Source organism: Erpetoichthys calabaricus, chromosome 11 (genome assembly GCF_900747795.2).
Source record: "Erpetoichthys calabaricus chromosome 11, fErpCal1.3, whole genome shotgun sequence".
Taxonomy (NCBI): domain Eukaryota; kingdom Metazoa; phylum Chordata; class Cladistia; order Polypteriformes; family Polypteridae; genus Erpetoichthys; species Erpetoichthys calabaricus.
Window position 1 is genome coordinate 143,752,563 of NC_041404.2, and position 12,221 is coordinate 143,764,783.

Consider the following 12,221-nt stretch of genomic DNA (forward strand, 5'->3'; position numbering starts at 1 on the left):
GAGTTTTCTCGACATTTACAGCCGATTATTGCCATCTGCCCCTCAACCCCTGCTGTCGAAAAAAGTTGACATCCGCCCCAAAAGAGTTAAAGACTGGTGGGGAGAGGGGGTCCCTTTGGGTTATTATAAGGTAGAAGACATGGGGTATTCATAGAGTTCTGCATGCATCAACCATACATCACCTACACTTGAACACCAGCAAAACCAAGGAGCTGGTGGTGGATTTTAGGAGGCCCAGACCCCTCATGGACCCCATGATCATCAGAGGTGACTGTGTGCAGACCTATAAATACCTGGGAGTGCAGCTGGATGATAAACTGGACTGGACTGCCAATACTGATGCTCTGTGTAAGAAAGGACAAAGCTCAGCTATACTTCCTTAGAAGGCTGGCGTCCTTCAACATCTGCAATAAGATGCTGCAGATGTTCTATCAGACGATTGTGGCGAGCGCCCTCTTCCACGCGGTGGTGTGCTGGTGAGGCAGCGTAAAGAAGAGGGACGCCTCACGCCTGGACAAACTGGTGAGGAAGGCAGGCTCTATTGTAGGCATGGAGCGGGACAGTTTGACATCTGTGGCAGAGCGACGGGCGCTGAGCAGACTCCTATCAATTATGGAGAATCCACTGCACCCACTGAACAGGATCATCTCCAGACAGAGGAGCAGCTTCAGCGACAGGCTGCTGTCACCGTCCTGCTCCACTGACAGACTGAGGAGATCGTTCCTCCCCCACACTATGCAACTCTTCAATTCCACCCGGGGGGTAAACGTTAACATTATTCAAAGTTATTGTCGGTCTGTATACCTGCATTGTTATCACTCTTTAATTTAATATTTTTGTTTATCAGCATGCTGCTGCTGGAGTATGGGAATTTCCCCTTGGGATTAAAAAAGTATCTACCTATCTATCATGTATGTGAGAACACGGAAAATGAAGGGGAAGGGGTGGGCTATGCTCTCAAAGATCAGGGGCTGGACCCTTGAAACTATGAGAGAGGATGGGGTCTCTTCAAGCCCCGGAAGATAAATGACACCACTGCCCCCTAGTTGATTTTGGGCAAGGCAAGGATAAGTCAACAGCTTCAGCACACCCCCTCTTAAAACACAAACCAAATCTCATACCCCACATCCCTTTTATCTGCCACTTTACTCTCTCAGAGCCCTTACCCCATTGGTGTATGTGAAATCAGTGCCATACTCATCCCCAAGTGGCATAATTACTGGTGTTCCCTGGAGCTTCAATGGTCCCATGTCCTTTATTAAAACGTGCACTTCCACTTTTCCTCTGTGAAATAAAGACAGAAGAAACAGCAACTGCATTCACCTATCAAAAGCAGACGCTTCACCCAATGGAACTACATACTCCACAAAAAAATAAAAAAATTGGAAAAAATTTTTTTTTTTTTTACAACACTATTACCTTTAGAAACTTTATCCACCCAATTCCACCCTTAAGGTGCTGGTGATCCATCTTTCACTTATGCCACTTTCCACCTGTAACAATTTCCAATTTTTTCTCTCCTTTTACACAAAAACCCTGACTTTGGGTTATAAGGATGGAGCTACAGTTGGTTTCCTGCCTTGTGCCCTGTGTTGGCTGGGATTGGCTCCAGCAGAACCCCGTGGCCTTGTAGTTAGGATATAGCGGGTTGGATAATGGATGGAAGGAGCTACAGGATCCTGAAGCTGATCCCCAAAGCATGAGGTAGATGATAGGACAACTCATCAACCATATATACACACACTCCAGCAATCACTCACAGGAGGCCAGTTTATTATTAGCCAATTGAATACATACATCTTGGGGACAGGAGAGGACAATGGGACAAAAAAAAAAAAAATGCACTCAGTCAGGGAAAGATCAGGTCAGGTTGGGGAGCATGTACTGGTACAGCACATTGCCATACCTACCACATGACAAAATCCCTCAGGATCCTGGTTGGCAACCCCTAGGCAGACAAGCAGTCCAGGCCCACCCTCCAGAAATGACCATCTTTATGCCAGAGCCAGGTGTTTCATGGGAATCCCCTTGGCCTGGTCTTGCTGCATGGATCCTCAGCAATGAGGACTCTGTGAGCCAGATCACCCTTGGGGGAAATCGCATCCCATGGCAATAGTGCCAGGGAGAACCAGGCAACTAAAGATTTGGACCTTCATGCTTTAGTAGAGATACCAGGAGCACCACCCAACCCTTTCCAGCAACCTCATGACCCCCACGCTTTCCCCAATCCATCTGCTGACTTCATAGGAAGAGTCACCAGAGACACAGATGTCACTGCCAAGGTAAGTAAACCTTTTGATACGGTCAACATTCTCTCAGCTGACGGTTGTGCCATCATGGTTGTGACAGGTCATTAAAGGGAAAGATCAGAAGGAAGTATCTGAACCCCATCTGATGACAGCAGCACTAATCACATCACCACCTACCTGCTTTCCTCCAATAATTAACACATTTCTGTCCTTTAGATTTGGAGACTTTATATAGTCTAAGACAGCAATCATCTAAAAAAGCAAAAGTGATTTTTATGAGGAAAAGTGTTCATGAATTTCAAGAACTGCATATGTTTTAATCAATCCTACCTGCCAAAATGAGGATTCCACAGAATGTTTGGCACACAATGGTACAAGGCACCTGCCAACAGTAACGCACAAACCAGCATCAAAACAGGCAAGCGTCTGAACCTCCTGATCATTGCCAGCGAAGGTATACTATACATTCAGCCTAGATCGCTACGTAAAGACCAAACTCTGAATCTGAAAATGAACCGAAGGAACAGCTAAACGTACAGAGGTTAAAATGATCCAAATTACATATCACTAAGGTTCCACCTGTTGCGCTATGGGGACAAGCGAATTCTGAGGCACAACACGTGGAGCAAATAACGGAGCTGATAATTGGCAACTAAGGTGCGCTCTCGTGATTCCTCTCTAAGTATTTAGACAGTGATAATTAACCGCGCTTAAAAACAACTCACCCACAGTCATCAAACAGTAGCGAATCAATTTAATATCCCTATAATTCATTTCTTGAAATCCTAGAGGGTGGGAATGCTAGCAAGCCTGAAAATAGCACACAGTAGGAGCTACCCTGACAAACATTCAAGACGTCCCACATTTCCCGGGACAGTCTCGATGTCGTTGCTCAATTTTGGTGTGTCGATGTATTATTTTTTTTAAACCTCGTTTGTTCTGTATTTTAAACAAGACTAATTTCCCAGTTCAGCAACAGTGTACAGTAATATACGCACTACGCACGTCGTTGTAGAAAGACCGCTTTGGCGCGTACATTCGTCGGTGAATTAAACTACCAATCATATTAATGCTATTACAAACATGCACTCTCACACCAATCAGAACTTCCGTTATTTATGATGCCAAGCAGAGATACTGCGAACTGCGCAAGCGCGGCATCAAGGCGCGTAATTCTGAGGCAGCGTTTTCTATCCCGGTTATTAATCTGCCGCTTTCGCAAATTCAGATTTTCACCGAGCATGCCAGTTTCTGAAAACAGATGTGTTTGGTTCCGAGAACAACAGCCTGAGATGCCAAAACATGTGGAGGTAGAAATCTTATTTATCCTGTGTTGGAGGCCGAGGTATTACTGAGTATATCAATAACAAAAAAATATGAAGTCGTCGATAACCGTACCACCAAGTAGGCCAGTACTTGAAGGAGACACAATTTACGTTAGCGCAGGACTGTCAGTATTACATTTCTAAATTTCTTCTTGGTATTAATAATGTTAGTTTAATGTTATTATCAAGCAGCAGAATAAATAAAATAGGGTGTTAGTGGCAGTGTTCAAAGTTATGGTATGTGCAAACTATTCCAAAATGGTTGTAGGTGGCTTTGAGACGTTGCAATATGCCCCCAGCAAGAGAATAGAGGGTTGTTTTAAATATCTTATTGTAGACCTTGAAGGCTGGGTTTGTTTTGTTATATATATTTTTGATTTGTCATCTGTATGAGCAATATAAATGTGTTTGTATACAGCATTGCAAAACCACAATACAGCTAGAGTGGCATAGCAACCAGTGCCCATTTTAGAACATTTAGGGTGGTGGTGGTGCAGTTTCCAGCAGCATGATTAAAGTGTGCAAACTGGGGGGTTTCCATTAGCTGGCTCTCAAGCAGTTAGATCAAATAGCAGGGTACATATCAAGCAGTGTGATTGAATAGCAGATAACCTTTGGCATTCTGAGCAGTGCACATTAAGTGCGAACGTTGGGCTTCCCCATTGGCATTTTGAGCCCATGTCTTGTTTGGGTGGTTCAAGGCAATTTTCATTGGCAACTCTCAAACCCCATACCCCCAACATTTGACCTTAATGAAGGCCTCTGAGTGCCTTCATTTTTTTTTTTTTTTTATCCACAAATTCTCACTTTGTCACTTTACCAATCCATGCAACAGGCATATTCAACTAGGATCGCTATTGGAAATTTGCAGCATAAACAGCAGCATCTGTAACAAGTTTGATTGGCAGCAGTCATTGGTCATATGGCTTGACACCATGTCCTCTCAAAGCACCGGTTACAATGTGGTCCTTGAAACAATGGAGGGTAGCTGGTTAACAGTGGAAACGATTGGGAAGTGAGCTGAGCAGCAACACACTGAATTATTATGAAAATTCAATTAACAAGTTAGAGCCATGCCCAATGCAGAATATAAAATCATGAATCTTGTCATGCACAGGGGCCAGTGTTCTGTGAAATTGTATTAATATTATAGGTGCATCTCAATAAATTAGAATATCATTGAAAAGGTAATTTATCTCAGTAATTCAATTCAAAAAGTGAAACTCTTATAGATTCATTGCACACAGAGTGATATATTTCAAGTGTTTATTTCTTTTCTTTTTGGTGATTATGGCTTATAGCTAATCAAGTCAAGTTGGGGAGCATGCACTGGCACAGTGCGTTGCCGCACCCATTACACCACCCTCCGGAAATGACCCTTTATCTGCCGCAGCCAGATGTTATGTGGGTGACCCCTTGGCCTGGTCCAGCCACTTGGGTCCCCAACAATGAGGATCTTATGAGCTGGAACGTGCCACAGAGCCATACTGCCGTAACTGATGCTCCCTCACAATTACGATAATGTGCCAAATTCGGGACTCCTTGAGCAACCTCTCATTCGACAAAGTCAAACCAACGGTATCCAAAGATTTTCCGGAGTGACACAGTACCAAAGGAGTCCAGTCTTCGTCTTAGGTCACTGGATAGCGTCCATGTCTCGCAACCATACAGCAAGACAAGAAGTACCAGGACTCTAAAGACTTAGACCTTCGTTCTTTTGCATAGATATCGGGAGTGCCACACCCCTTTCTGGCGACCCCATGATCCCCCATGCTCTCCCAATCCGTCTACTGACTTCATAGGAAGAGTCACCAGAGACATAAATGTCAGTGCCGAGGTAAGTAAACCTCTCGACGAGGTCGACACTCTCTCTGCAAACAGATACACTTGCTGATGGCCATGCCCAAGAGCTCATTAAAGGCCTGATGTTGATTTTTGTCCAGGACACTTGCAAGTCCAGACACTCAGACTCCTCGCTCAGTCTCTCGAGAGCCCTGATCAGAGCCTCCATTGATTCAGCGAAGATCACAGCATCGTCAGCAAAGTCAAAATCCGTGAATCTTTCTTCACCAACCGATGCCCCACAGCCGCTGGACCCCACGTTCTGCCCAACACCCAGTCCATACAAGCATTGAACAGAGTTGGAGCAGAACACACTGCTGACGGACCTGAGAATCAACTGGGAATTTCTTTTTTCATTATAAAACTTTTATTTCATTATAGCTAATGAAAACCCAAAATTCAGTATCTCAGAAAATTAGAATACTGTATTGCGAAAAAGTTCATTATTGTAGACTCATGGTGTCACACTCCACTAAATAGCACAAAACACCTCACCATCACTAAAAAAGACATATTTGTGAAAGTGGCGATGTTAAAGTAGAGTGAGTGTGGGGTGTTTATCATGAGGGTGCAAGTACAAATGAGTTGATTGTCAATTGGACGTCTTGGGTTATTTTGTGTCTGAGTCTCCTTGAGACACTTGCATAGTTTTGAAAATCAACAAAACAGACAATAACATCTTATTTTCCGGCAGTTAGTAACACAATCCGTGTTATTGAGCCAGGGACTTTCTTAGGCATACGCGAACTACGCATTTGCGTAGGGCCCCAACCTACAATTTTTTTTTTTTTTTGTTGTCGGGCTGTGGGCCTGGGGCCCCTGTCATGCCCCCTGGCACTGCAGCCATCTGTGCCAGTCCCAGGAAATTCAGTTCAGTGCAGCTCTTAGTCTTATTAACAATGGTAATTTATTATCCAAATTGCAATCTTCACCTAAATCCCTAATAATATTGCCACGCCATCGTAACTTTGCCAGATGCACTATAGCAAATGTTAATTTTAGAAATTCGTTTCGGATTCATTCAGAGAGATCCCCATAAAATCATGAAATATTCCTATATTATCAGATCCAGAACAAAATCAATATTTTACCACCCTGCATACACACAAGCGTACATGTAGGCCTATTGGTCATCTAAGGCCTTTTCTGGACGTTTTATTAGAACACCTTCCCGAGCTCTGCCCCCCCCGGACCCCCCCCCTATCCGGGGCCTTCACATTTCTGAACCGTGTAGGGCCCCCAAACTGCTAAGAATGGCCGTGATTGAGCAATATATTGGAGAAAAAAATTAAATAAAAAATAAATGTTCAAATAAATGTTTTGTAAAATGTTAGAATATGTAAATAAAAACACAATATATGCGGGCATAAATTATGTGTCATGAAGTATGTTTTTGTGTTGTGCATTCATCGGAGTTTATATTCATTTATTTATTTGTTTCAGTGACTCGGCATACAGCATACTCACTCGGCATATAGTGAGTTCCGTGTTTTGATTGGTGAATTGTCCGTAGAGGATGCACACACTCACAACTTTTTGTGTACCTTTGAGCCACCTGATTCCCAAGGCAAGCAGAGCTCATGATCAAAGTTCTGACTGAGCATGTCAGTGGCAGACATGATTACTACACAGCTTGGCTACTTTAATTCAGGAAGCCCAGAATTCAGTATCCTCTCGGGAGTCATGTGGTGTCAGCCTATAATGTAACACTTGATGGCCAAAAATTTATGAGCCGTCTACTGACATTACACCAATCATAACACATTTGTTGCTAGAGCTCGCCCTGTCCGCTTTGATGGGTGAAAATGAGAGTTTATTTCTAGCCATATTTTATGTTGTATGCAGTGTCACCGAAATAAATAAATGAAGAAATACACAAATACATAAGAAGTAAGCAAAAAAGATGCATTTAATTTATGCTCACATAATATTTTTATTTATTGTCACATTTGTCAATATGTCGTGGTGAAGAGAGAGCTGAGCCAAAAGGCGAGGCTGTCGATTTACCAGTCGATCTATGTTCCTACCCTCACCTATAGCCACGAACTTTGGGTAGTGACTGAAAGAGCAAGATTGCGGATACAAGTGGCCGAAATGAGTTTTCTCCGCAGGGTGGCTGGACTTTCCCTTAGAGATAGGATGAGGAGTTCAGTTATCCGGGAGAGATTCGGAGTAGAGTCGCTGCTCCTCCGCACTGAGAGGAGTCAGTTGAGGTGGTTCACCTGGATGCCTCCCTGGTGGGGTGTTCCGGGCATGCCCCACTGGGAGAAGGCCACGGGGCAGACCCAGGACACGCTGGAGGGATTATATCTCTCGGCTGGCCTTGGAACGACTCGGGGTCCTCCCAGAGGAGCGGGAGGAGGTGGCCGGGGAGAGGGAGGTCTGGGCTTCCCTGCTTAGGCTGCTGCCCCCGCGACCCGACCTTGGATAAGCGGTGGATAATGGATGGATGGATGGATGGATTTGTCAATAGGTTTATTTTCTTCCACATTTATTTTATTTGGTTTGCAATATTCCTTCATTTCTTGTGACACTATCAGGAACAAATTAAGATATCACTGTATGTTTTGTCAATTTTCAAATCTATGTGAGTGTTGCAGAGAACATGAAGCACAAGACAGGAACCAACCCTAGATGTCCATTGAAGAATCCACTAATTTGCTCTTGTACAACCACGAGAACACTACATTCAAAATCTCCAGTTTAATAAACATTTCTTTTTAATGCAAGGGAGAAAACCTCATAATGTGAAGATTCAAATAAATTATATAAAGCTGGGTGCCAAGTAACATTTGCATAAACCATGCACGTTCTGTTTGAAAACATTGAAGGGAGACTTGCAGCTATATTCTAATTGGAATTTCGCTTTTCACAAAATCAAGATGTAGCCCCAGTTCTGTCTGACCTGCTTGGCTTTGTGATAATTTCTGACAGATAGTAGTGATCTTCAGTTTTGTTGGCGCTGTACACAGTTGTGCCATTTTTGGGGCTGAATAATTATAAGTCAGTCAGTCAGTCATTGTCCATCCATCCATCCATTTTCCAACCCGCTGAATCCAAATACAGGGTCACGGGGGTCTGCTGGAGCCAATCCCAGCCAACACAGGGCGCAAGGCAGGAACAAATCCCAGGCAGGGCACTAGCCCACTGCAGGGCACACACACACACACACTAGGGACAATTTAGGATTGCAGTGCACCTAACCTGCATGTCTTTGGACTGTGGGAGGATAACATGCGAATTCCACGCAGGGAGGACCCAGGAAGCGAACCCAGGTCTCCTAACTGCGAGGCAGAAGCGATACCACTGCACCACCGTGCCGCCCGTAATTATAAGTGTCTTCCTCCAAAGTATTTTATTCCAGGATTCTGGTGGGAGTAGGATCCTAAATCAAGAACAGTTTAGTAGCAAGGAAGAGTGTAACATTGATGGAAATGTGGTCATTTATAAACTTAAATTAGATGAAGTGTAATACTTAAAATGATCAAATTCTATACCTCTGTCAGCTTGAAAATTTGGAGACATCATGGACATCAACTTGTGAAGCTGGCTGGTCAAAGTTATGACTTGGTTGAATGTAAAACATTGTATTATGGTGAAAGAGAGACATGTGTTGGTGAGAGGGCAGCAGAACCTCCAGATGAAGTTCACTACAAAGTTTGCTTCTGTGTACACATCAACCTACCACTCCAACTTGATTTATATAGAATTTTTCTGCTCAATATAAGAACGTACATGTATGATCTGTATAAGAATGTATGATCACCTCAATAAAAAACACAGCAGAAGATTATGGTTTTGTATTTTTTTAATTATATTTAAAGACCATCCTGGTGACAAGCTGGGTATTACAACAGAAGCATAGAATTTCAAAGCCTGCATGCTGTCTGTCCACAGGGCAAGTCTTTCCAAAAATAATTGGCATGGATGCAAATGGAGGATGTACTTAAGTGCAGTTTGTTCCCTTCACCTTCAGGCGTGCATGCAGCGGAGACCCCAGCAGTCCATGCTCTTCCCAGGCTGCACATTCAGGACAGGACCATGGCTTGAAATTCTGTCATGAAAGTAGCACAGAGTTTTTGTAAGAATGAGAGTTTTTGTTGAGAATGTAAAATAGAGACAATCACAAACTGAAATCTCAAATCATCTTAACTCATAGCTTGTATCTTCTTTATTTCTTGTTGCCTGGGCCCATTAATATACACACACACTGACACACACAAATATTCATATATATACGAGGGGGGACCCAAAAATAACTGGAAATATTTTTAAAACGTGTTTAATTTAATTTTCTGTACAAACTACAATTAGTCTCCTTCAAAGTACTCTCCATTGATGGAAATACACTTATCTAACCGTTTGTTCCATTGTTCGAAACATTTTTTAAATTCGTCTGAAGTAATGCCCATTAATGCTCTGGTCGTTTCTTGTTTTACCTCTTCGACGTCAGCAAAACGCCTTCCTTTCAAGTCTTTTTTCATCCGAGGGAACAAAAAGAAACCACACGGAGCTAAATCCGGTGAGTAGGGTGGGTGTTTCAGGGTTGTCATACCGTTTCTTGCCAAAAATTGGCGAATGCTGAGAGCAGTTTGAGATGGAGCGATGTCATGATGAAAGAACCAATCGCCCGACTCCCACAAATCACGGCTTTTCCTTCTCACACTGTTGCGCAACCTACTTTTACAAAAAGGTTCACTGAACACAAGCACAACCTTCCAGACTGATGGCACTTGGGAGACTGACTTGTGAGGAGTGTAACTAGATCGCCCTAGCAGCCCAACCACGTACTACAAGTACCAACCTAACAACAACAAAATTCTGGTTATTTTTGGGTCCCCCCTCGTGTGTGTATATATATATATATATATATATATATATATATATATATATATATATATAATACTGTATATAATGATACACACATGCGCACACAAACACACATATAGAAACACACACACATATATTTAATGAAGTTAATCAAGGTAGTAGTGCCCTTATTGACCATCAAGGGACATTATGTGTTATAACCTCAGAGGCGTACTTTGAAGAAAAACTAAACTGGCCCTCTCCCGCTGTACACCCCTGAGGTTAACATGCAGGAATACCATGTGCCACTATGGGGAAGGGGGGGTTCCACCCAGATGACACCAGAGACTAATAATATCATGGAAATGGTTACAGCTGGGTACCCAGAAGGAGTTGTTGGCACAATATTAAAATACCTTAAATCCATTAGACAAGGGGACAAATGGGAGAAAGGACAAAGAGCCAAAATACTGAAAGGTGAGAAACATGAAAAGTGACAGAGTAGCCTGAAGTTACTACTGTTTATCTAGGCTCAGAGGGCAGAGGCATTTATTATTTTCTGTTTTGTTGTAATTTGCTGTTTCCTCTGTTTTGTATTGTCTTTCAATAATAAAGCATTCCTTTTGTGTATAAACATGTACGTGTGTAGGTAAATTTGAAAATCCATCTCACTACAATTAGCTGAGGCACTTTTCAAAGGGGCATGTTTAATGGAAAGCAGGGTAATATTCTTTAATTATTCTGGAGGAGACAAAACTACCCCCAGATGTTTTCCGAATTACGCCTAGATGACAGTAAATTGGGTTTTGCAGCCAGCCTCTTTGTCTTCTGTCTATTTAGCTGCAGGGAACCTTTTTTAATATTAATGGTTAAGGGGTATCCATATTCCCAACTCTTATTTTGCTCTATGTTGCTCTCTTTCCACTACACATATATTGGTTTACTTTGCCATTGTTTATCTATCTATCTATCTATCTATCTATCTATCTATCTATCTATCTATCTATCTATCTATCTATCTATCTATCTATCTATCTATCTATCTATCTATCTATCCACTAGTTATAGAGGTTCAGGCATACAGATACACTGCAACATACACTCATGTCCAATTACTGTGTATTATGTAATCTCTACAGACTATTTTGTGTTTATTTCTACAGTTGCCAGCATTATGTAAATATATTTATACTTTTACCATTTATTTCTATTCTCGTATAGTGTATACTCAGAACATGACAGAATCATGTATATAACTCTGTGAACATTTATATTTCTATAATCATACAGCGTGTGGTTTTTTTTTGTTGTTTATATTGAATATAGTTCTGTAGTTTAGACTTTTGTGAATGTATTTAGTACATACAGAATGCTCTTATCTTTTACATTGGGTTACAGTACTGCGGAATAAATTGAATTTAATTATTAGTTTATATCTTAATCTTTTACAAGGTTATGGTGAAACCAAAATTATCGCAAAACCTTTGCACACAAGACAGCAGACAATCCTGAATAGGACCCCAGGAACTGGGCAGGTGTCTGCAGAAAAATGAAGAGAATGTGAATACTATGCGGACAATGAGCAGGCTGTGTGTAGGACTCTAGAGCTACGCGACATCAGTGCTACAACCCTTGTAGTACGTTAGAGGAATGAAGGTGAGATGGTAGTCCATATCATTAAAGTCACCACTTCAAAAATGACATGAAACAATTCCTCACCATCAACTCCAATCTTGCCATCATTGTCATCATCAGCAGCAGACAGGAAGGATTTAGTCTCAGCTGCAGTCAGCACTCGTGCTCCAGGGGAAAATCTTTGTAGGAAATACCTGAAAGTCCACAACCACACAGTAAGCTAGTGAGTTCAACATATAAGTAGTATTATAATGACACAGAGAACAGTTCTATTTTCAAAAAGCCCTCCGATTTCAATGAGCCGTGGCAAGCACTGTGTTCTGGTGGTTAAGGCTTTGGACTCAAAGCCCTGCGGTTACTG

At 42.2% G+C, this 12,221-nt stretch overlaps 1 protein-coding gene across 2 annotated transcripts in view; it reads right to left on the bottom strand.

Annotated features, from left to right (window-relative positions):
* LOC114661087 (parvalbumin, thymic CPV3-like) overlaps positions 1-12,221 on the bottom strand; it is a 171,767-nt gene that overhangs the window by 152,887 nt on the left and 6,659 nt on the right. Inside the window, exons 4-5 of one of the 2 annotated variants that reach the window (XR_007936221.1) lie at positions 11,945-12,054; positions 9,272-9,470 (exon numbers count right to left, since the gene is read on the bottom strand). Coding sequence is in view for 1 of the 2 variants with exons in the window: in XM_051933667.1 (XP_051789627.1) it covers positions 9,445-9,470; positions 11,945-12,054 (136 nt within the window). In the remaining variant the exon portion in view is untranslated. Of the gene's footprint in view, positions 1-9,206; positions 9,471-11,944; positions 12,055-12,221 lie in introns of those variants that run through there. The other variant, XM_051933667.1, reaches the window with a different exon arrangement.